Source organism: Aquarana catesbeiana, linkage group LG07 (genome assembly GCF_042186555.1).
Source record: "Aquarana catesbeiana isolate 2022-GZ linkage group LG07, ASM4218655v1, whole genome shotgun sequence".
Lineage (NCBI taxonomy): Eukaryota > Metazoa > Chordata > Amphibia > Anura > Ranidae > Aquarana > Aquarana catesbeiana.
The window spans coordinates 220,051,967-220,077,662 of NC_133330.1; the positions used below are offsets into that span (position 1 = coordinate 220,051,967).

The 25,696-nt window shown below is 44.8% G+C and overlaps 1 protein-coding gene across 3 annotated transcripts in view; it reads left to right on the top strand.

The window, feature by feature from the left end:
• Positions 1-25,696, top strand: part of FRRS1 (ferric chelate reductase 1) — a 249,808-nt gene that overhangs the window by 187,732 nt on the left and 36,380 nt on the right. For 2 of the 3 annotated variants that reach the window (XM_073593069.1, XM_073593067.1), the window contains exons 2-6: positions 6,421-6,616; positions 10,978-11,114; positions 18,838-18,932; positions 21,563-21,704; positions 23,675-23,857. In XM_073593069.1, coding sequence (XP_073449170.1) covers positions 6,421-6,616; positions 10,978-11,114; positions 18,838-18,932; positions 21,563-21,704; positions 23,675-23,857 — 753 coding nt within the window. Of the gene's footprint in view, positions 1-2,222; positions 2,381-6,420; positions 6,617-10,977; positions 11,115-18,837; positions 18,933-21,562; positions 21,705-23,674; positions 23,858-25,696 lie in introns of those variants that run through there. The other variant, XM_073593068.1, reaches the window with a different exon arrangement.

The following is a 25,696-nucleotide window of genomic DNA, read 5'->3' on the forward strand; positions in this document are numbered from 1 at the left end:
AGGGCACAATACTGGGATCAGGAGGGCACAATACTGGGATCAGGAGGGCACAATACTGGGATCAGGAGGGCACAATACTAGGATCAGGAGGGCACAATACTGGGGTCAGGAGGGCACAATACTGGGATCAGGAAGGCACAATACTGGGATCAGGAGGGCACAATACTGGGGTCAGGAGGGCACAATACTGGGGTCAGGAGGGCACAATACTGGGATCAGGAGGGCACAATACTGGGGTCAGGAGGGCACAATACTGGGATCAGGAGGGCACAATACTGGGATCAGGAGGGCACAATACTGGGGTCAGGAGGGCACAATACTGGGATCAGGAGGGCACAGTACAGAGGGGTCAGGAGGGCACAATACTGGGATCAGGAGGGCACAATACTAGGATCAGAAGGGCACAGTACAGAGGGGTCAGGATGGCACAATACTGGGATCAGGAGGGCACAGTACAGAGGGGTCAGGAGGGCAAAATACTGGGATCAGGAGGGCACAGTACTGGGATCAGGAGGGCACAGTACTGGGATCAGGAGGGCACAATACCGGGATCAGGAGGGCACAATACTGGGATCAGGAGGACACAGTACTTAGATCAGGAGGGCACAATACTGGGATCAGGAGGGCACAATACTGGGATCAGGAGGGCACAGTACAGAGGGGTCAGGAGGGCACAATACTGGGATCAGGAGGGCACAGTACTGTGATCAGGAGGGCACAATACTGGGATCAGGAGGGCACAGTACTGGGATCAGGAGGGCACAATACTGGGATCAGGAGGGCACAGTACTGGGATCAGGAGGGCACAATACTGGGATCAGGAGGGCACAATACTGGGATCAGGAGGGCACAGTACAGAGGGGTCAGGAGGGCACAATACTGGGATCAGGAGGGCACAGTACAGAGGGGTCAGGAGGGCACAATACTGGGATCAGGAGGGCACAGTACTGTGATCAGGAGGGCACAATACTGGGATCAGGAGGGCACAGTACTGGGATCAGGAGGGCACAATACTGGGATCAGGAGGGCACAGTACTGGGATCAGGAGGGCACAATACCGGGATCAGGAGGGCACAATACTGGGATCAGGAGGGCACAGTACTTAGATCAGGAGGGCACAATACTGGGATCAGGAGGGCACAATACTGGGATCAGGAGGGCACAGTACAGAGGGGTCAGGAGGGCACAATACTGGGATCAGGAGGGCACAGTACTGTGATCAGGAGGGCACAATACTGGGATCAGGAGGGCACAGTACTGGGATCAGGAGGGCACAATACTGGGATCAGGAGGGCACAGTACTGGGATCAGGAGGGCACAATACTGGGATCAGGAGGGCACAGTACTGGGATCAGGAGGGCACAATACTGGGATCAGGAGGGCACAGTACTGGGATCAGGAGGGCACAATACTGGGATCAGGAGGGCACAGTACTGGGATCAGGAGGGCACAGTACTGGGATCAGGAGGGCACAATACTGGGATCAGGAGGGCACAATACTAGGATCAGGAGGGCACAGTACTAGGATCAGGAGGGCACAGTACTGGGATCAGGAGGGCACAGTACTGGGATCAGGAGGGCACAATACTGGGATCAGGAGGGCACAGTACTGGGATCAGGAGGGCACAGTACTGGGATCAGGAGGGCACAATACTGGGATCAGGAGGGCACAGTACTGGGATCAGGAGGGCACAGTACTGGGATCAGGAGGGCACAATACTGGGGTCAGGAGGGAACAGTACTGGGATCAGGAGGGCACAGTACTGGGATCAGGAGGGCACAGTACTGGGATCAGGAGGGCACAATACTGGGGTCAGGAGGGAACAGTACAGTTTCTGGGACGCTGCTCAGGAAATGGCCATCCTGGGACAGTCCCGGCAAGTATGTTGTAATGAAAGGCTATCATGGGGCCCCTGGACAGGGGTGCCCATGCATTAAGACTGCCCTGCCTGAATGTCAGGTGAGATGCAAAATATGACATGTTTGTTCTTTGTTGGGTCTGGACTTTAACACACAGGATCTCTATTTTTGACTCTCATTATCAGATCTCAGTAAACTCCCTTTTTAAAAACCAGGGCTTCCTGTCCTGGTGGGATGTTAGTGAACTGAGCCTGATACAACAGGTTACAGGACCCAGGCTGTGACACACATAGCGCTCACACTGACAGGCACGCTGCACGGATCTGTAGTAGACAAAAGTTGCCGAGAAGACACGCCCACCACAGAATACACCCAATCATCAAGTAGGGCTGACACAGACACGCCTCCAGAGGTTTGGTGTCCTTGGCTGCCGGTGAGTGTGACGGTGACGCCGGCTGTGTTGGTGGAAGTGGAGGGGGACCGGTCGGTGTGTCCCCAGTGGAGACCCCGGTGTGAGAAGGTCAGTCCATGAGATTTCTATAGAGTGTCCTCTCATATTACCTGATAGAAGGAGCTCATTGTCTTCTAGGTGGGACCGGAGTTCCTGGCATGGAGTGTCACTTCCTTATGTCTGCACCCTGTGTGTATATTGAGCGGTATGGTCAGGACTGGTGTTGAGTCTATTCACCTACACCGCTCTCTGAAGTCCACAACAGTGTTTCCGAACTCTACTATAATAAATACAAGTATGTTTTCCTGGGTGTGGGTTCCCTGGATTCTGAGGGTCTCCTGGCTGTGGGTCCCCTAATTCCGAGGATCCCAAGGTGTGGGACACCTGGTTCTGTGGATCCCCCAGGTGTGAGTCCCCTGATTGTGAGGATCCCCCAAGTGTGGGTCACCTGATTCCATGTGTCCCCTTGATTCTGTGGACGGCCCGGGTGTGGGTTCCCCCTGATTTTGTGGACCTCCCAGGTGTGGGTCACCTGGTTCTGTGGATCACTTGAGAGCGAGTCCCCTGATTGTGAGGATCCCCCAGGTGTGGGTCCCCCTGATTCTGTGGATTGCCTGTGTTTCGGTTCCCCCCTGATTCTGTGAACCCCTTGATCTGGGTTCCCCCTGATTCTGAGGGCCTCCCAGGTGTGGGTCACCCGATTCTATGGATCACCCGGGTGTGGTTTCCCCCCAGTTCTAAGGACCCCTTGGTGTGGGTCCCCCCCATCACTGATGCTTTGGACCACACGGGTGTGGGTCCCCCCTAATGCTTTGGACCGTCCGGGTGTGAGCCCCCCCCGATGCTGTGGACTGCCCCACCACTGATGCTTTGGACCGCCCGGGTGTGGGTTCCCCCCCCATGCTTTGGATGGCCCGGGTGTAGGTTCCCCCCCAATGCTGTGGACCGCCCGGGTGTGGCCCCCCCGATGCTGTGGACCGCCTGTGTGTGGGTCCCCCCCCGATGCTGTGGACTGCCCCACCACTGATGCTTTGGACCGCTCGGGTGTGGGTTCCCCCCCCCATGCTTTGGATGGCCCGGGTGTAGGTTCCCCCCCAATGCTGTGGACCGCCCGGGTGTGGCCCCCCCGATGCTGTGGACCGCCTGTGTGTGGGTCCCCCCCGATGCTGTGGACTGCCCCACCACTGATGTTTTGGACCACCCAGGTGTGGGGTTCCCCCCCCTCGATGCTTTGGACCGCCCGGGTGTGGGTCCCCCCCCCCCCGATGCTTTGGATGGCCCAGGTGTAGGTTCCCCCCCCAATGCTGTGGACCGCCCGGGTGTGGGTCCCCCCCCCCCCCCCGATGCTGTGGACGGCCCTGGAATGCTGACCTGTTAATGCCTATGCAGCTAGTCCAGTATTCCGGAGATTTGAAATCTCTGCTATTCTCCGTGCAGCACTTCTGGGGCAGATCAGAGTGATTCTGATTGGTCAGCAGCTGCGTGGCGAATTGCTAAGATCAGCCTCAGAAGTGCTGCACAGAAATGAGTAGGAGTTTTACATCCCTGGATCTCTGAGCCAGCTGTGTGGGCACTGACAGCTCAGCATCCTCGGAGGTAAGTACAGCAGGGGGGTGGTGAGGGTGTAGGGGGTTTTTAGTTTAGCTTTTCATTTTATTTCTGAAAAAGTGAGCAAACACTTTAAAGTGGCCTCCCATCACAGTAAAGGGCCACTAGTAAAGCACAAGAAAACAGATAGGATGGGGCTGATCAGAAACCTAGTCACTGGCATTCTGCACACAGGCACTTTTGCTTGTATAGCATATGCCAGTGCCCAGGATACACAGGTGACAGCCTGCTCGCAGCCTTGTCAAAATCAATGATTGGCTGAAATACATAGTGACTGTACAGTGTTCAGGGACGCATGCCCCTAATGCAGAAAATCAATGTTTGGACCATACATGTCTGGGTGCCTACAGCTCAGAATGCGAGTATCACTTTGAACAGCGCATAGCCGCTGTGTATTTTGACAGAGTTTTTGGCAGCAGACTAGAGAACTGCACAATTAATCTTTAAAAAAATCGCGATCTCAATTCAACCCCCCCCACACAATCTTAATCCAGCATTTCCACAATTCATGTAAACAGTGCAGAGCAGTTCCCTGCTCACAGCTGTCAAAAAAAAAAGCAACGCAATGTTTATCAACAAGAAAGAGAGACAAAAAGAAACATATCTTTTTAACCCCTTTCACACTGGGTCGACGTTTGCGGTAAAGCGCCGCTCATTTTAGCGGTGCTTTAGCTCTGTTTAGGGCTGCATTCACACTACAGCATTTTGAATCGCAGGCAGATCTGCCGCGCATCTGCCCGCGATTTGACAGCACTGATTTGTGAATGACAAAATGCGGAACTCACATTTGATATGCCATTCATTTGAATGACACCTCAAATCGCGGTGCGGGTCTACCGTGATTATCGCGTGATAAATTGTGCTGCAACCCGCATCGCGGGACGCTTGTCGCCCAAAAATAGTTCAGGAGCTACTTGAAGTTAAATGAATGGCATCTCAAATGCGAGTGCCGCGTTTTGTCGTTCACACATCACAAATCTGCCCGCGATTCAAAACGCTGTAGTATGAATGCAGGCTTAGGGTCGCTGGGGGGTGTGCTTTAAACTCCAAAAAAAGGGTTAAAAACTCAGCTTTTCAGGTGCTTTGAAAGCGTTGCCCATTCATTCCAATGGGCAGGGCGTTTTGGGAGCGCTAAATACAGCACTCCAAAGATGCTGCTTGCAGGACTTTTCATAACGTCCCGCAAGCGCACCGCCCCAGTGTGAAAAGTCACACTGGAATAAATGGGAGGCGGTTTTCAGGCACTTAGCAGAGGCTATTTTCAGTACTAAAGAGCCTGAAAACCACTCCAGTGTGAAAGGGGTCTTACAGACAGATCAAAGGGATGAACTTTGGTCTGTAAATGAGGGCAGTTTAACCACTTGAAGACTAAGCCTTTTTTTGACACTTGTTGCTTACAAGTTTAAAATCTGTATTTTTTTTTCTAGAAAATTACTTAGAACTCCCAAACATTTTATTTTTTTATTTATATATATATATATATATATATATATATATATATATATATATATATATATATATATATATATATATATATATATATATATATATATATATATATTTATATATATATATATATAATATTTTAGCACAGACCCTAGAGAATAAAATGGCGGTCGTTGCAATCTTTTATGTCACCACTGTATTTGCACAGAGGTCTTTCAAATGCAGTTTTTTTGGGGAAAAATACACTTTAATGAATTTCAAAAAAACGAAACAGTAAAGTTAGCCCAATTTTTTTTTGTATAATGTGAAAAGTAATTTTACACCGAGAATCATGATCTTTATTCTAAGCAAAAAAATAGTGATTCTCATTTTATCCGGAATTGTGCAGCTGTACAGTGGACTGATGGCTGCACCTGTACCTCCCAGGCATCGGTGTACACCCATTTTTTTACACTATATGGGCAAAAGTGCCAGTGTGAGGTTCTGGGGGGCAGTGCAGCAAAACTAACGTGAGGCTGGATTCACACCTTTCATTTTGTGTTTTTATGTGTTTTTATATGTATTGTATATATTCATGAATTTTACACACTGTCAATGTCATCAAAAGGCCCTATGACATGTATCAATAAATTAACAACGCTATCTGCCTTTTATGTGCTTTCATGCAGTCGTTCGATATTTGTTGGCAGTCGTAGGTTCGCTTTAAAGGGTGTAGAGCTGCAATTTTTTTGCATGTTCCAATGATTATCTATGGTTTATAAAGTTTTATAACAACCACAAAGTAAAAATTAAGCTTACTTGCATAAATGTGTTATTTATTAACCATTCATGCTAGTAACCTGCAGTTTATTTGACAAGGAGAAAACCATTTGTAGTAACCCCGAGGGTACACCTACCTCTGACTGAGTACCTTTGTTATAAAGCCGTCATGCATGCAGTCTTTACCTTAAAGCCACAATGAAGTAACTCTTTACCACGCTCTTATTCCTATTATTAGTACTTTTGATATAATCTAAAAGATTGAACTACCAGACTAATTGTGTCTTTTTGTATAGATGACTCCAGTGGCTGCTGCCCTTGTCCTTTGGCTTGTGACATACATTACTACACCGGTGGACAGCTACCCTGATGGAAAAGTAACACGAGCCTGCGACTCAATGATGCCTCAGCATGGTCATGAGCCACAAGCAGGGACCATTCATAGTATAACCGTGGACAAAACCACATTTAAACCTGGAGATCAGATTAAAGGTAATTAGTATATGTGTTTGTGTCTCTCTGTAGTGATGTTCTTTCTAGAAAACAGAATAGAAAATACTAATGTAGATGTATGAAAACCTATGTAACTCATGGCAGGTTTCTTCACATATGGTGGTAATGTCCCAAGCCTTGGACAATTCCTTTTCATCTTGCCCCTCTCTGAATAAAGCAATATAAATGTAGGGGTTGATTTACTAAAACTGGAGGAGAGTGCAAAATCTGGTGCAGCGCTGCATAGAAACCAATCGGCTTCCAGGGTTTTTGTCAAAGTGGTTCTAAAGCCTTAAGGTTTTTCACCTTAAGGCTCGGTTCACACTATCGCCACGTCCGTCTCACAGCAGGGGTGAACCGGCTCATAGAGAACCAGTCAAAATCTCTTGCTATTGTGAATTGGATGCGGATATCCCGCATTCAGTTCACAATGGTGTGAACCCAGCCTGATACATTCTATGCATTAAGGTGAAAAACTTTCTGTGTTGCGCCTGGATGGGGCTTGGAGCGCCTGCGGGGGACTCTAGAAGAAAAGGATTGGGGCTGCTTGGTGCAGAATCATTGTACAGGTCAGGTAAGTATAGGCATGTTTGTTATTTTAATTGGAAAAAAGAGGGTTTAATACCGCTTTAATTAAATAAAAAAGTTAAAGTTGGAAGCTGATTGACTACCATGTACAGGTGCACCAGATTCTGAGTGCTCCAGTTTTAATAAATCCCCCCCATTAAATGTAATTCCTCAAAGGAGTTGATTCCTGTCCACTGAAAACTGGATCAACTTCCATTGATCCCCAAATGTATTAAGAAATTGAATGAAATTCTGGAAGCAGAGAGATGAGTTTGTCTTGAATGCAACAGATTCTTTAATGTCTGGGCCACATGGATATACTTTGACTCTTCTAGTTTCCTGCTGGTCATGCACAAGATATAAGATTATACAACTGCTTTGCAAGGCAAATTGATCTCTAACCTCCCACCCCAGATACAGACCTTCATTTCCTTCCGCAGTTATTTTGTTGATCAAAAGTTACTCAAAAAGGCCAGGTTTGGATGGAAAAATTGACAACTCATACATGCTTGTTGTACCACTTCAATGTGAAATTTATACCACATTTGCATTTGCACTATTGCACTATTTGCTTAATATATATAAAGATTTTACAATAAAACCCAGATATAACTGCAATAGGCAGTGCTGTATAATCTAGATAAGGTGTAAAGTGTCCTTCGCACTCCTCGGATGTAGAATTGTAAACTAATTTCAAAGTGACAATATATAAAATCGCATAGTGAGTGAATAGCAATATTGCAGCAAAATTGAGGTGTTCACACCAAAACTTAGTACAAGTGCAACACTTTTGTATTAGGTACATCTTTACACCACCAAGTCCGGCTATCAAGCCAATTTCCTAGAACATGGCTGCCCAACTCTCTACCCTAAAAGTGTTACTAAACCCACAACAGTATAATCAGTCTGTATATGCAGTAAAGCATACTTGTTGTACCCACTGTGGAACCTAAGGCGTTAATACTCTGCATTGTGTAAAAAAGGCTGTTTGATCCTGGCTTCTCTGATCCTCCCCTCATTTCACTGTCCCCTGCTAATTTCCTGATAACACAGAGTCTATGAAGTCAGGCTGCACATGTTCAGTTTGGTGTGTATTGCTAGAGAGTTTTTTTTTCTTGGGAGTATGCATGTGATCAGCACAGGACCAATCAGCACTGTGCAGACAGAGGGTCAGGGGTTTTGCCTTCTCATAGGACAGTCAGAAAACTCCTCCTACAAGCTTTAACCAGTGCTTGGCTGGACACTGATAGAAGTCACAAGACTGCTATAACTGCTGATGAGAAAAGGTATTTAGCAGTTTATATTTACTAAAATAATTGCATTTCCATGTTCTGTGTACTGTGCGAAACCAGATATAGTGAATGAAGGGTCCTGGGTTTAGTAACACTTTAAGTGTTTCAAAAGACTGTTGTCTATCCCAGTGGCAGCCCCCCAATCCCCCCCCCCCCCCCCCATGGTCACGGGTGGAAATCCCCTTCAGTTGTGGCCCTGCACTTACCCCATCTCGCGGGCAGCGTGGGGGGGGTGGCGGCTTCTCTTCGGGTTGCGAGCTGCTTGGTTCCCCTGCGTGCGTCTTCTCCCTCCTCTCCTCCGTGTGCCATAAGTCTCCTGTCAGCCAATCCGATCAGATCTCCTTTTGGCCAATTGGGTGACGGGTCTCATGACTGGCTTTCTGATTGGCCAGTAGGAGATTCAGTGTTACAAGAGCGAATATTCATTCGCTCTTGAAACACAACTGGGTGGGCTTGGAGTGCAGTGCTCTGCCCCCCGAGATCACCCTTTATTGAAGCATATTAAAGCCTCTGGCTCTAATCATGTGCTTAATCCCCCCCCCCCCCTATTGGAATCCATTCATCCAGGACCCTTGCATGTAGATCAGGGGGACGGACACATGGATGGGGGGCGCCCCTAGTGGACAGGCCGCCACTGGTCTATCCCCATCTAGGCATTACCTTCTCAAGAGCTTGATGTTGTATGGGGGGGGGTTTAAACCCCTAGCAGCCTCTCTCCCAGAGTGGGAGAGCATGGACAAATCCTTCAGGCCTGGCTTCTCTGTTAGTACCCCAGCTGAAAGACCCTACTCACTGTGAAACCTAAGGGGTTAATCCTGCGCATTGTGTAAAAAGGCTGTTTGGTCCTGTCTTCCCTGATCCTTCACTTCTTCCACAGTCCCCAAATGATCTCTTGATAGAACAGAGCCTTTGGGGCACGCTGCACATGCTCAGTTTAGTTTGTATTGCTAGAGAGTTTTTTTTCTTGGGAGAGTGCATGTAATTAGCACTGTCCAGACAGAGGGTCAGGGGTCCTGCTGCCTCAAAGGACAGTCAGGGGAGAACAAAAACTCCTATAAGCTTTAACCAGACACTGATAGAAGTTACTGCTCTAACTGCTGATGAGAAAGGGTATTTAGCCGTTTATATTTACTAAAACTATTGCATTTCCATGTTCTGTGTACTGTGGGAGACCAGATATAGTGAATCAAGGGTCCTGGGTTTAGTAACACTTTCAGCAACCATATCCCACTAATTATGCCAGCCTCTCCAACCATAAAGAGGAAGCATAGTCTCAGCCTGTCACTGAGGAGGAAGAAGCGTTTGTTCAGGTAAGTAACTGAATCCTAATGGAGAAGAGGTTATGGGGTGTTTTTTTTTTCTTTTTAATGATTCACTATCAGCTGTTCCCTGCAAATAATACAAAATGGCCAAAAAGTGTAGTACTGCCCTCTTAAAAATCTAAGCTATGTTAAAGCTGAGTTCCGCCCACGCCTTTAAAAATTAAAAGTCAGTAACTACACATACTGTAGCTGCTGACTTTTAACATCGGCACAGCAGCCGATGTTCACATCGGCACAGCAGCCGATGTTCACATCGGCTGGTCGGGTGCTGCCGCCGCCATTGCGGATAAGGGAGTCCGGCAGTGTAGCCTTTCGGCTTCACGCCCGAGTCCCTACTGTGCATGCGAGAGGCGCGCTGCGCTCTGTCACTGGCCTGACAAAAGGGAAAGGAGGAGGAGGGGGGCCGATCTGCTGACTTAATTCGCCGCGGTCCGGTCTCCCGGAAGTGGGGACAGGGTACCTGTAAAAGAAAAACAGGTACCTGCTCCCATCTCCCCAACCCCCCCCCCCCCCCCCAAAAGGTGCCAAATGTGGCACCGGAGGGGGGGGGGAATCAGATTAGCGTAAGTTCCACTTTTGGGTGGAACTAAACTTTAAATAAAACTAAGCAGAGCTTCACTTTTTGCCTATTCAGTGCTAGTAGGTGTGGAAACACATTTCAGTGATTAGCAGAAAGCGCATTAGATATTTTGGCAATGCAACACTTGCAGGAGTGGCAGATTCCTGGTCCTGCGCTGTGCTCAGTGGCTCAAACCACTGACCCCCTAAGTCACTACTGTGTACTATGGTGAAGCAAGGGCATGTGGGGAAAAAAACACTGATTATCTGTAAAACTTTAACCAACTCCCTATTTGGCACTACCAATATAACACAGATAATCCAGAACTGCACTGGTCAGCCCTACAGCTAATAAGCTGAGAAACAAAGAGGAGCTGCAGTACCTGTTGGGTGAGAAAGGGATTGCCAGAGGGCATGATAGTTTCCTGTGTGTAGAGTACCTTACAGAGTTTGGTTTCATTTTGAGTCTGACATTAATTCTATATATTGCATTTATTTTGTGCCCCGTTCATTTAATGCCTAATACACAAAGTATGATTTGTTCAGGTTAGCCAGTGTTATCTGATGGGGTGAGAATGATTTACTGTTCTGCACTGCAGTTATTAGTTTCTTTGCATTTCAGTCACGTTATCGGGTCCACAGTTTGCTGGATTCTTTATCCAAGCGAGGGATGCCAGTCATTTGGAAGGCAGTGCAGTAGGCTCCTTCTCCTTAATTGATGATAGAATCTCCCGACTTCTTACTTGTGGCACCGTACAGGTAAGGATCTAAAGATTTTTTTGGTTTGCGTGCACTTGTATTAAGTTGGTGTAAAAATTTGGCGTAATAAACAGAATACAGATTGCAACACTGATATTTAAGTACAGCAATTAGTTAGAAAACATATTGTTTCATAATTACATTGTTGTTTACAACATTTGCTTTCCTGTTGGTCAAATTGTATACTTTTTCAGTTTTCACAAAGCTTTAAAGTGATATTAAAGCTAGTGGTGCACCGAAATGAAAATTGCGGTACCGAAAATTCAGGATGCACTTGACCGAAACCGACGTTTTTATAAATAATTGTATTACATTGTTACATAGTTAAGACACAAGTCCATCTAGTTCAACCAATAAGAGAAAAAATAAAATAAAAATCACACAATCCCATATATACAATCGAATACCCACAGTTGTTCCAGAGGAAGGCGAAAAACCCCAGCAAAGCATGATCCAATTTGCAACAGCAGGTGAAAAAATTCCTTCCTGATTTTCTCTCCTCCCTCCCAAGAGGCAATCGGATGTTCTCTGGATCCACTTTAACTATAAATGTTAGTATCCAATATATTATGTACATTTGGGAAATAATCCAGGCCTTTATTTAAAGTATTAAAATAAGTAAGTATTTTAAGTATGGTGTTCAACTTTTTAATTAAAGGGGTTGTAAAGGTTCTTTTTTTTTAAATAACAAACATGGTATACTTACCTCCTTTGTGCAAGGGTTTTGCACAGAGTTGCCCCAATCCTCCTCTTCTGGTGTCCCCCCAGTGGCGCTCCTGACCGCATCAAGTGCCCCCACTTGTGCCAGCGCGCTCCCGAGTCCTGCTGCTGCGTCCATTGACACAGACAGCAGGACTCGGCCCCACCCCCAAGAGCCGTGTCACTGGATTTGATTGACAGCAGCGGGAGCCAATGGCTCCTGCTGCTATCAATCTGTCAAATGAGGACCCAAGACAGCGGCTAGAGCTGGTCGCTGGAAATATCCGGTTCAGGTAAGTAAAAGGGGGGCTCTGGGGGGCTGCTGCACTACAGAAGGTTTTTCACCTTAATGCATAATTCAGTTGCATTGTTCAGTTAAAAAAAAAAACACACCAAAAACGCACCTCCTTATTGAAAACGCAGTAAGAATGCAAGAAAATGCACCTGTGTTGAGTTTTTGATGCATTTTTGATGCATACCTATAAAAAAACACACCGTAAGCAAGGTAAAATTGCAGGCGTTTTTGGCAGGCATTATCGGCATTTTTTTTTCTTTTGCCACAGTGTTGATAACCCTATTTTCAGACAATAATTTTTGGCTGCTGTAATTTCGGTGCATCACTAAATAAAGCCTTTTTTGTATTAATAAAATAAAAAAGATGTTATACTTACCTGCTCTGTTCAGTGATGTTGCACAGATTGGTCCCTTTCCTCATCGTATAGTGTTCCCCACCAGCGCTCCCTGCTCCTTCATCCTGCAGGTGTCCCTATAGCAAGCTGTGTGCTATGGAGTCACCTGTGTGGGCACGCTCCTGAGCTGGGCTGTATGTGTCTATAAACACATACAGTGCAGTTCAGCCACACCGCCCCCATCTCCGTGTCATCCTTAACCGGAATTGACAGGTTTGACTGACAGCAGCAGTAGCCTATAGCTCCCACTGCTGCCTGAGCTTCACTTCCTGTGAGACCAGGAAGTAAAGGGAGAAGACCTGCAGCCCGGACACCGCTGGAGCCTGAGAGGACTCGGGTACGTGTTTAGGGTTTTGGGGGTGGGGGGAAGTTTAGTGGGAGTTTGTTATCCTAATGCTGAGAATGCATTAAAGTAAATGAACTGTTTGACTTTAGAACCACTTTAAAGCAGAAGTCTAGCTTTAAAATACTGGATGCCTGAATAATCATGATACCTATCTGTGGCAAACATCAGTTTGGCTCCACGTCAGGGGCAAAGACTCAGTTTGGCAAAGTTCTCCATCCACACACCCCCAGCCCCCTGCTCAAAAGGGTTGCCATTTTGTTTTTACTGACAAAACAGGGAAAATATACTAACACAGAGCATTTTTTGCTGACACTCTAATATATGATGGAAACTCCTATTAGAAACTAAACCAATCAATATTTAAACAATATAAATGCCATGTAAATATTAACAATACCCAAACAAGTTATCATCCCAGCTTAACGTCAAATATTGTAATGCCCTGTACACACGGTCGGATTTTCCGACGGAAAATGTGTGATAGGACCTTGTTGTCGGAAATTCCGACCGTGTGTGGGCTCCATCACACATCTTCCATTGGAATTTCCGACACACAAAGTTTGAGAGCTTGCTATAAAATTTTCGATCGTGTGTACACATATCCGACGCACAAAGTGCCACGCATGCTCAGAATAAATTAAGAGACGAAAGCTATTGGCTACTGCCCCGTTTATAGTCCCGACGTATGTGTTTTACGTCACCGCTCGGATAGAACGATCGGATTTTTCGACAACTTTGTGTGACCGTATGTATGCAAGACAAGTTTGAGCCAACATCCGTCGGAAAAAATCCATGTATTTTGTTGTCGGAATGTCTGATCAATGTCCGATCGTGTGTACAGGGCATAAAAGAAATGTGAGCATTACTAGGAGTATGAAGACCTGGGGCACCCTGGAATGGAACTTAAGGACCAGGGAACAGTGGGTTTGGCAAGAGGGGGAAAGAGAAGAGGGAGGGGTGAATAAAGATAATGGGGGGTAGAGAGATACTTTGGGGCGGGGAGGTGGGGAGAGAGAGGGAGGTGCAGAGAGAGTGAGAGGCGCAGAGAGAGAGAGGTGCAGAGAGAAAGGCACAGAGAGAGAGGTGGGCAAAGAGAGAGGGGCAGAGAGTGAGAGAGATAGGGGCTCAGAGAGAGGGGGGGGAGGCACAGAGAGAGAGGGGGGGAGGCACAGAGAGAGAGGGGGGGGAGGCACAGAGAGAGAGGGGGGGGAGGCGCAGAGAGAGAGAGGGGGAGGCGCAGAGAGGGGGAGGCGCAGAGAGAGAGAGAGGGGGAGGCGCAGAGAGAGAGAGAGGGAGGCGCAGAGAGAGAGGGGGAGGTGCAGAGAGAGAGAGAGGGGGCAGAGATAGAGGCGCAGAGAGAGGGGGAAGCGCAGAGTGAGAGGGGGAGGGAGATGCAGAGCTACAGGGGGAGGGAGTCACCTGGCTGGATCCCCTATGAATCAGGAACGATGTTTCCACCTAGAACTTCTCCTTTGCTGAAAATTGTCAGGTGTGCAAGGTCTAAAACCGGCCTCCGCAAACTGTTCCTCTTCATGACCATAAGAGGAGCGAGCACCTGCCCTGAAATCTCTTGCATTTAGAGACTGGCACAGCAGCCCTTTGCCACACCGATGACTTGCGTAAAGCATGAATATATGTTTTCTTTACCTCAGCATGAGGCAAAATCCATGGAAATGAATCCGAGAAGATGGAGGACTTCTAATGGACCATGCAAGTCCGAAAGGACCACTTTGACGTCCCAATAGTCTGAAGCCCAACTCAGTAGCTTCTTGGATTCCGAGTTCAAGCTTTAGCATACTTATGAGGGGATATTAGGTCCCCTCATCAGCTCTTCTTAAAATCCCGACCTGGTCTGTAAAAATGTGCGACCCTCGCACGCTCTGAACTTTGTTCTCTAGACTGTCCTTTTCCGGCCTAGCCAGTGCTGGTCCCAAGGTAGGACCTCAACTTGCCAACTGTGGCCTGGGTTATGGTACTATCCAGCTTGCCAAAAGATGAAGCTACCTAAAAGGGAATGCTACACTACGCCTATTAAAGGTGTTAACAGCAAGCCCAAGCCCCAGCACTCACTTTTCTGTAACTGACAAGAGCATAACCTGTGCCACTATGCGACCGATGTAATTTGGAGCCTTATCATGGAAACCGACACAGCTCCAAAATTGAACTACAGAGTTTGAAAGTGCTCCTGAATACTGCGTCCTCATTCTCCATCCACATTTCCAAATTTTTTTAATATGGCCACAAGAGCCCAGGCTGACTTTCGGGCTATTCACTGCATCTTCCAAGGCAGAGCGACATGCTTGCTTGCCTCATCAAGGCCTCAGCCATTTAGAGAGGCAGCCTTTTAGATGCTTCACATCCTTATCTCTAAATGGATAGAGCTTGGCCATCTTGCTCCACTTATCCAAAATGATGTCCCCTAGTTCTGTTAAGAATGAGAATTTAGAACGCTCTCTCTATGGCTATGTCTCCAAGTTGTGTGATTGAGTGTGACCCTATCTGACTTTACAGTCTCTGGATCAAAGTTGCATCAAAAGTCGCATCAAAGTAGCACATGAACCCCTCAAAGTCGCTGCAACTGTAAGTTGCATAGATTGGAACGGGTGCCATTGAACTTAATGGGCTGTGACCTGCCATGCGATCCCATTTGTCCAAAGTCGCATGACAAGTCGCACTAGTGGAAACGGAGCACAAAGGTGCTTACAGAACTTCCTTTTGCTTTGCAGGAGACTCTACCTTGGTTGGGGCAGTTCCAGTTCTTCCTGGTCATCCTAGTGGGAGAACACACCGCAATGACTGTTGGACTTTGTGTGTGGCTTGTATCCCACCCTTTAAGGTATTCTTGCACCACGTGCCTCACTAGGAATTCCATTTGCTGGAAAACACCACCACCTAGGCTTAGCATGGCTCACACAGAGTCTTGCCCTCTGGGACCGGAGTCCCGCATCCCCAGCAGGCTCCCTCCTTGGAGCAGCTGACATAGCGGTGGGTGCGTAGAGGAGGATTCAAAGCTTCTGCTTTGAAGGCTGGACCTTGACGGTGACCTATGACAAATACATCTGAAGAAAAATGTTTTGACCTAATGATGTCTTTATCATCTTGTGCCGTGTATTGTCAACCTGACCTAGAAAGACTCACAAAAGCAAAGTAGGATAGAAAGGAAATGGTAAAAGAACTCAAAAACAGTACCCAGGTCAGCAAGGAAAAGAAAGGGTTAAACCAGTGATGGCGAACTCGTGGCACGAGTGCCGCTGCCGGCACGCCGAGCCCTCTCTGTGGGCACGCCTGGAAAAATAGAGAAAAGCACACACTTAAACACTGAAATCGTCCACACTGCACCGTGAACTACATCTCCCACAGGTCTCAAGGCTAGCAGTGACGTGTCCGAGTGGGCGTGACAAAGAAGAAGTGGCCAGGGGTTACGTGCGTGCATGCGCACCCAAATCCAAACTGAAGCAGCGATAGGGAGCTTTCGGTTAGACTCCAGGAATGCTTTGCGTATGCTCTCAGTACAGCTGTTTGCACTTAATGCAAATATGTAGGACCCTCAGCGCCGAGATCGCATATTTGCGTGCGGCCAGTGCCAAGGGGTTAAAGTAAATTGAAAAAAAACAGACTTGCCGGCCAAATGTTTGTTTTTGGTTTATTATCGCTTTTAGTTGTATTCCTTGGCTTTTCTTTTTGGACTTGAAACTCTTACAAAAGTGTTTGCATTCCTAGTGTTTTCATATATTTTTTGCATATTCTAGGGCCCTGGTGCCCAACCTGTGACCCTTTGGCAGCTTTTGTGCAGCCCTCAGGACTACCTAAGGTAACTGTGAAGACACTTAAGCCGCGTTCACACGATCGGATTTTCCGACGGGAATTGTGTGATGATAGGCTGTTAGCGTAAAATCCGACCGTTTGTATGCTCCATCAGACAATTGTTGTCAGATTTTCTGCGGACAAATGTTGGATGGCAGGCTTTAAAATTTTCCCGCGGACAAATGTCTGTTAACGGATTTTCCGAGCGTGTGTACACAAGTCCGTCGGAAGTCCAAAGTACAAACAAGCATGCTCGGAAGCAAGGACGAGCTGGAAGCGGTCGGTCTTGTAAACTAGCGTTTGTAATGGAGCGCATTCTCTTCTTCTTTAATGGGATACAAATGAAGCAGCTTTGATAGTGATACTGATGGAGTTATGGCAAACAAATTTTCAAAGGCTTTTTTTACTAGTGATGTCAAGAATAATATTATTATGCTTGTTTTTTTTTTTGTTTTTTATTTTTTTGTTTTTTTTTTGGTGCAAGTTACCACAACACCAACACCATTATTAACAATAGTATTTATTACATTGTAATACAATTACATTGTATTTTTTAAAATGTAACTGCCTACTCCCAAACTGTCATTTGAAGTAAAACACATAGCCAAGTATTATTCTACACAATTTTTTTATTGTGCATTAAAAAAAGCATGTCTAATTTTATTTGTTTTCTATCTGCCAATAGAACTTAACCAAAAATTGCATTCTATGCATCCAAAAATCTAGAAAATATACCAAATTAAATCATTATTCAACCAAAAAATAAAATAAAAGCCTCATGCATGTGTCCTGCTTCTTAATATAGGGGTCAACAATGCCAAGAGTTGGTGAAAGCAGGGGTCCATCATCCGGAGATAATTCCAAAAATCATCCGGATTATTCTCCAGGTGCTCCCGCAGCAAAGGCATATGACATAATTGGTCACGATTAATAAAACAACCAATTTTTGGTTCAAGAAATCCTCCTCCTCCTGTTCCTGGACTGGACTTGGGTCAAAGCAATTAATTTAAGGCCAATAATAAATAACGTTATCTCCTCCGATTCCGCAACATGGCTGGTTGACGAACGGCCGTTCAGAAATGAACTGAAAAGCGTGAAATGAAAAGCGTGAATCAAACTTCTACTAACACAAAATTAGCAGAAGGAGCCCAAAGGGTGGCACTAAGGAGCTGAAAAACCACATAGTACGTCACTACGTTTGTGTTTGTTGGCCAACAATTCCTTGCCGTTTGTATGCAAGACAAGTTCCCGGGCAATGCCCTGCAGACAAAAGTCAGAGGTTTTGTCTGCAGAAAATCCGATCGTGTGTACAAGGCTTTAGTGTTTCCTATCTTAGTCCTCTAAATCAGTGTTTCTCAACTCCAGTCCTCAAGGCGCCCCAACAGGTCATGTTTTCAGGCTGTCCATTATTTTGCACAGGTGATTTAATCAGTTTCACTGCCTTGGTATTTACCACAGCCGTTCCATTTGAGGGAAATCCTGAAAACATGACCTGTTGGTGCGCCTAGAGGACTGGAGTTGAGAAACACTGCTCTAAATTGTGCTTGTGGGGACCCTGGAGCTAGGACCAGGCTATAAATGTGACCTACATTTACTGTCAATCAACAAGAAGAGGCAGTGCTCAGGTTTCCTGCCAGGAGTGTGGTGGTTGGATAAGGTTCTCCACCTTTTTTCTATGAGGCATGTGGCGTGACAGAGAGATGTCTTCTCTGACCCTCTGCAGCTGGGTAGTGCACAGCAGACAGAACTTCCTTCAATGTTGTTGCAGTCTCTTGGTGGTGTAGGAGATAGATGAGGTGTACATACGGAGTTCCCACTTTTAACCGGCCAGCCTTTTCCCATAAAGTGGGTGCCGCTGCCTGGTCACCGATTGGTAGCTGAGGCTCCAAGGCAACCGTAGCCTGAAGGAGATTTTGGTTTGGGTATGAGGAATGTCTGGCGAAGTGGAATAAATAAACTTTTGATAACTGATGAGCAGTAACTTGTTTTGTGGCAGGAGAAAATGTTCATTGAACTAGCTGTGGAAAATAATTAGTGTTGTGCTGACATTACTGTAGAAAGTAAATATTTGCTGAAAAACTGTCATTGGCGCATTTGCGTATGTGTGTATATGAGAGTTGTCAACAGGTAGAGTCAGCAGTTAGTAAGCTGTAACCTCTGCATACCTTGTTTTCTTCCTTTTTAGGATTCTGCAGTAAGTCAGATAAACAAGAGGAAGAAGTCTATGGTGGAAGTGTATTGGATTGCCCCCAGCAATGCTCCACAGCATGTCCAGTTCCTGTATGTGAACATATTGCTTTAAATCCATATTGCGTATTGGTACAGGTTTAAATTCAGGAGTTACAAATGTTCACACAAGCACACGCAATGGGGGACATTTACAAAAAGTGGTGCACACAGAATGTTGTGCAGTTGTGCATAGTAGCCATTCAGCTTCTAACTTGAGCTTGTTCAAGTAAGCTTTGACAGTAAAACCTGGAAGCTGATTGGTTACTATTCACAATTGCACCACAGCGTTTGACTCAAGTCCCTACACACGGCTAATGTGTAAGATAAAGTCTGCAGGCTTGGAAAGATCAGTTTGTAAATGGATAGAAAACTGGCTAAAAGACCGTATTCAGAGAGTAGTGGTTAATGATTCTTACTCTGAATGGTCTAAGGTTATCAGTGGTGTACCTCAAGGTTCAGTGTTGGGACCCTTACTTTTTATTATATTTATAAATGATATAGGGTCTGGGATTAAAAGTACCCATTCAGTTTTTGCAGATGACACCAAGCTATGCAGTGGAATAACGTCTTTACAGGATGTCTCCAATTTACAAGCCAACCTCAATGCACTGTTTAATTGGGCAACTATGTGGCAAACGAGGTTTAATGTTGATAAATGTAAAGTTTTGTACTTGGGGGCTAAGAATATGCATGCATCATACATACTAGGGGGAGTACAACTGGGGAAATCAATGGTGGAGAAGGCTCTGGGGGCTTTGGTAGATCATAAGCTTAATAATAGCATGCAATGCCAAGCTGCGGTTTCCAAAGCGAGCAAAGTCCTTTCTTGTATTAAGAGAGGTATGAACTCCAGAGAGGGATTCATCATTTTTGCTCCTGTACAAATCATTTGTAAGACCTCATCTGGAATATGCAGTTCAGTTTTGGCCATAAGTTCTCAAAAAGGATATCAGGGAACTAAAAGTGCGGAGAAGGGTGACCAAACTGATAAGAGGCAGGGAGGAGCTCAGCTATGAGGAAAGATTAGAGAAACTGAATTTATTCTCTCTTGAGAAGAGGAGATTATGGGGGGATATGCTCAACCTGTAAAAATAAATAAGTGGTCCATCTAGTGATCACAGAGGACAAGGGGGCACTCTTTACATCTGAAGGAAAAGAGATTTTAGCTCCAAATAAGATAGACTTGTGTCTTTTTTCAACCTAACTAACTATGTAACCAGATTCTGTGTGCACCAGTTTTAGTAACCCTCCCCCAATATCACTGAGCTTTTTAGCAATTACAGACCTGCAATAATAGTGTGTTGGTATTACAGAATGGATTTACACATACAGATTCTTTTTTAGCATTGTGCAACATAATGTAACATAAAAAAATGTGGGGAGGTTTCCAGCTTACAAAGATTGACTGTAATACTTAACTTTATGAAAGAACTGGAAAGTCCATCTATGTGGTATCTTTGTACTTGGAAAACTTTATGGATAATCTTTAGGTGTAATGCAATTCATTAAATGTACAAGGTGGTATCCAAAAGTTTCGAGACAGGTGGCAACAGGGCTGCACACACAGTCACAGGGAGTGCCGACCTTCATAATAAGTCAGTGTGCTAAAAGCCTGTGTACATCGGGAGCTGTGCAACTGGTGCTGTTATGACCATGTGCGTTATCACGTCTGCTATTTTATCATGGACAGAAAGTTAGAACAAACATTGTTTCTCGCCGGAAGCAACATGATTTCACTTCTGCACCCACCCTACTCACCAGATTTGGCTCCTGCGGACTTTACCCTCTTCCTGAAGATGAAGATCCAGCTCAAGGTTTGCCATTTTGACACCATTGCAGAGGTCCAGCACGAATCGCAGAAGGTGCTTGACCCGCTTCAAAACGAAGACTTCGTATTGCTGTGCAAAGGGAAAATTTTGAAGGTGATGGTGTATAAACGTAGATAAATAAAGTACTTTCTTGTAAACAGAGTTAGTCTTTAAACTTTTTGATACCACCTTGTATCATTAGAAGCCATATGCATTTTCCATTTGTCATTCTGTCCCCCTTTTCTTCCTAATTTAAATCTATGTATGTATAAAGTATATGTATTCAATATCCTACCACATTAAAGCCCCATATCCTCCCCATTCCTTTAAAAAAAAAAAGTTAAGAGAGACTTTATTGGCCAAAATGTATTTGGTTCAAAACTTGACAAATCTCCAAAATCAGAAAATGTTAAACTCCTATTGGGGGGTGTTGTGGTCCTAAAGTGGTTAAAGAGTATCTAGAATCAAAACCTTTTTTTTTTGTGTTAGTTTTGGATACAGTTGTAAGGGTTCAATTCCCTTGTAAGGTTTTTATTGCCATTGGGGAGATTCACTCCATTTGTCCTGGCGACCAGTATAACCTTGACTGAAAGTAAGGGAAAATCCAGAGTTTAAATTTTCACAAGAACAGAATAGAGGACAGAAATCTTTTGATGAGTAGATTTATTCCATGGGGCATTTTCCTCACTTTAAAAGTATATATGAAATAATCTATAATTCTGACACATTTTTTCAAGGACAGTGTTGCTGTTTGTCAGCTGGTTGCTAAACTAAAATAGAATTGTATACAAGTCTTCACTATATTTTACGATGAAGAATATTTTTATGTTTTGCACATACTGAACCTATAATTGTTTTTTTCCTGCTTTTTAGAGTCACTGTTGTTGCAAAATACTCCATGTACTGGGTGAAAATTCCAGGACCAATTGTTTCTCGAACTACTCCTCCACCTGTCATAAAGATTTCAACTACTGCTGCATTACCAATACCAACCAAGTCGGCTCTAACACAGCGGGTACAATGTGATGTCTTGTATAACTGATTAACTGGCTCAAGCTCAAGTTGCATTTGAATGATATTTATAAGTAGTTGTCTTGTACCACATTAGCAATCAATTTAAAGTGGTTGTACAGGTAAAAGGTTTTTACCTTAATGCATTCTCTGCATTAACCTTAGAAACCCCTTTCACTGGCAGCACCTCTCCTTTATCTAGCGATCACACTCTATATATGTTTTTATTGAAATCGATGCTAAATACTTTTTTTCCAGATATCTTCTGGCCAGTAATGTGACTCCCGGCCGCTCTACAGCTCCGATCCAGGACTACAGCGGAAGGGGCCAAGATCTCCCTCTGACGTCTGCCGGTAGGTCACGTGGCCGCTCAGCCCCTCTCACTGTAGCCCTGGATCGGAGTAGGAGTCACGTGACCTGCCTGAGCATATCTGAACAAGGTATTTAGAGGCATCAATTTCAATAAACACTTACACTGTGAGTTATCTCTGGATAAAGGAGTGGGGCAGGCGGTGACATTTTTTAAAGTTGTATTTACTAATAGCGGCAGGAGGGGGGCGGAGTCAGCTCACATAGACACAATGACCTGACAGGCAGGGGGGGAGGGGGGAGGGGGAGAGGTGAGAGCTGCGGATGACAGAGGCACGTAAACTGACCACGGTATTTAGGGCTCAGCAGCCATAATTATCGTGGTCAGTACACAGAGGGGGACACAGGAACTGACAGGATCAGCCTGGTTTTTTTACAGCTTAGAAAGGTGCAGGTTAGAAAGCACAAACTCTGTGCTGTTTAACCTGCTATAAGTAAACAGGAGCTCCCCCCTTTTTTTGGGGGGGGGTTACAAACACTTTAAGTTAAACATTTTTCAAAAGATTCTCCACCCAGCCCTCCCTTTAAAAACTTATCTGAGCCCAACCTCGATCCACTGCTGTGCTCATCTACAGCAGCAGCTCTCCTCTCTTCTCACAGGAGACTCGGCAGCAGTGGGATCCATTGGCTCCTGTTGCTGTCAGTTAAAGCCTGTAAGGAGGGGGCGGGACTGGGCCAGGGCTATGTGTGCGTGCCTATAGAAACCCAAAGCTCGGCTTGGGATTGAGCCTGCAGGAGTGCCCCATGGCAAGTGGCTTTCTATAGGGCCACTTGGAGAAGAGGAGGAGCCAAGATCGCCGGCAGGGGACCCCAGAGGAGGAGGTCCAGGTTGCTCTGTGCAAAACAATTGCACAGAACATGTAGGTATACCACGTTTTATTTTAAAAAAAAAACCTTTTACAATCACTTTAATGTGGAAAGTTTTTAGTTTTTTTGATAACTTGTGATAAAAAAAACGAACTAAGTGATAACTTGTTCTGAAAGCCTGTATCTTTATTTGCTTAAGTTGACCAATAAAGGGTATCAAAACTTCAAACTTTTCGTGATCTGATCTGCATGCTTGTGTCAGGTCATTGACTTTTATTTTTTATTTATTAAAGGCAGAGGATCAGAATGACAGCCAGGCAACTGTCCTTTTCAAAAGAAGCATGGGTGGCCTATAATTTTCTCTTATGATAGATTTGCCCATATTCTATTAAAAGGAATGTATTTTGGCATTCTATATATTTATTATGGCCAGGACTAGGAATGGCTAGGTCTGAACAGATGCTATATTGTCAGCGCTGTAATAATAAAAGGCAGCTTCTTCTGTGCTGTCTCTGTATTAAATATTTTGGGAATCATTTGTCATGTATTAAACGTGTTAAAAAAAAACCCAAAAAACTGTTTAAAAGCATGCATTTAAAAATAAAATTGACTCAAACCTGCTCGTTGTTCAATCTTAGAATAAAATTGAGTGGTTTGAGGTTTTCAAAACCCTAAACTTCTAGTATCCTGTAATATTTGAATTAAAAGTTGCATATATTCGTTCTAACTAACAGGATATTTAATATCATGTAATATAAAATGATTGTCTGACTAAAGTGATATGATTCATATTTTTAGTTCAGCGCGTCTGGATGTGGCCACAGTAAATTCTGCGTAAGGAATCCAACTTCTTGTGACCCTGAGCGGGATGTAGAGTGCTTTTTCTTGTCCTTCCAAAAGAAAGCCAACTCCATGCAGATTGAACTGAGCGGACCAGGGAAAGGTTATGTGTCGTTTGCCTTATCACATGATAAGTGGATGGTTAGTACTAAGCATATAAGCAGGTTCATTCACCAGTAACCTGGCACAGATTGTAACCCCTTTATACTAAGTAATTTTCAGCTTGTGTTCAACTGTTTGCTGTGTTTGCAGAGCTGGGAACACAAAGGGAGGTCCAAAACTTTGCTTAGGTTCCAGCTTCTTCAGTTTCACTCATGATTTTCACTTTTATGTTTTCAATAATGTTTTGAGTTGTTGATTGTTGACCTTGGGCATCACCAAAATGCTTTTTTGTGGAACATTTTGATGTCTGAGATGGAACCTCATAACCAGGCAATTTGAGCAATTTATTTTTTTTGGCCACCTGCACTACCTTAAAAGTTTGCCATTTGGTGCACCAATTTATTCAAGTCTACTAAGAAAGCTGCTTGTGTGCATTTTTCAAAACGTCATTCAGTTCCTGATGGGGACAAAGTACGTGTAGGAAAGGATGGACTTCCCCCTTTGGCGGACCTGCCCCATTTTCCTCTGCATTTCTTCTACCAGTGCTTGCCCCTGGCAAGTGCTGAGAGCTGGGGACAGGCGCTCGCTATCAAAGCAGTTGCGCCAGGATGGGGTGCCCTGTCTGAGATTGCAGCTACAGTCAGTGCACTTAGGGTACTACATGTACTTTGTCTCACTGAATAATGAAATAAAGGTGATGATTCTTAGCATGAATGAAGGAATCTGTTAGAAAAATATATTGGCCTAGGAATTTTTTTTTTAGCAATAGTAAGAAGCTTGAGAGACCCAATCATAAGAACAAGACCATTTCCACAAGAGTTTTGAACAATGGATTAGCACCTGAAAAACTGGCACTTGATGGAGTTTTGGGCAAATGGAAAAACCTTCTCTTCTGGTATGATAATACAAAATTGAATTTGTGGCCTGTTTATTAGATTTGAAGTTACCACAGATGGCTTTCTCAGAATACCTATTGACCTACACTTTCACACTGTGCCTAGTCCCTTAGGCTGCTTTCACACTGATCAGCTTTTCTGTCCCTTTTTGCATTAAAAAAAGCAGAAGAAAAACGCATTACCATTAAATCATATGGAACTCTTCACACTGATCAGTTGTGAGTTTGTTCCTTTTTCAAAGTCCTGCAAGCTGCATTTATGGTGCAAGGTTGGTGCTGTAAAAAAAAAAAAAAAAGCACCAAAAACACACTTCCCCATTGAAATGAGTGGAAAAAGCATCAAAAACGCACCTGCAGTTGCGTTTTTGGTATGTTTTGAGTCACTAGTACTGTATGTGTATGTATGAATGTGAGTTGGGTACCTTAGATTGTAAGCTCCTTGAGAGCAGGGACTGATGTGAATGTGCAATATACTGTATATGTAAAGCGCTGCGGAAATTGACAGCGCTATAGAAGTACCTAAAATAAATAAATAAAAATATTATGTTCCATTAAACAGGTATTCCCCATAACTGTAATCTCTCGCTCTGCAGTGTTCATATTTGTAAATCTAAGTATTGTCAGGGCAAATATTTTCCCAAATTGGTGTCTTGGGAAAGGAAAGTTAAGGTCCACAACTGAGCTATTTTTTAGACTTCACTTGGTCTACTTTTAAGGGACACAATTGTTGATTCCATTAATTACGCTAAACATCAGGAAATCACCTTCTGCAGCTTTCCTATGTAATGAATTAGCTGAAAACATGGATTCATTTATATTGGTTGTAAAACTCACCAAATGTTGCTTTCCCTATTCACAACCACAGGGGGTTGGTATTTCAGGGATGTAGCTGGTTGGAAAATTTCCTCTAATAAAGCAGAAATTAATATAGAGAGTCAAACACAATGAGGAACCAATACTGCCTGTTTGTAGTGGTTATGTAT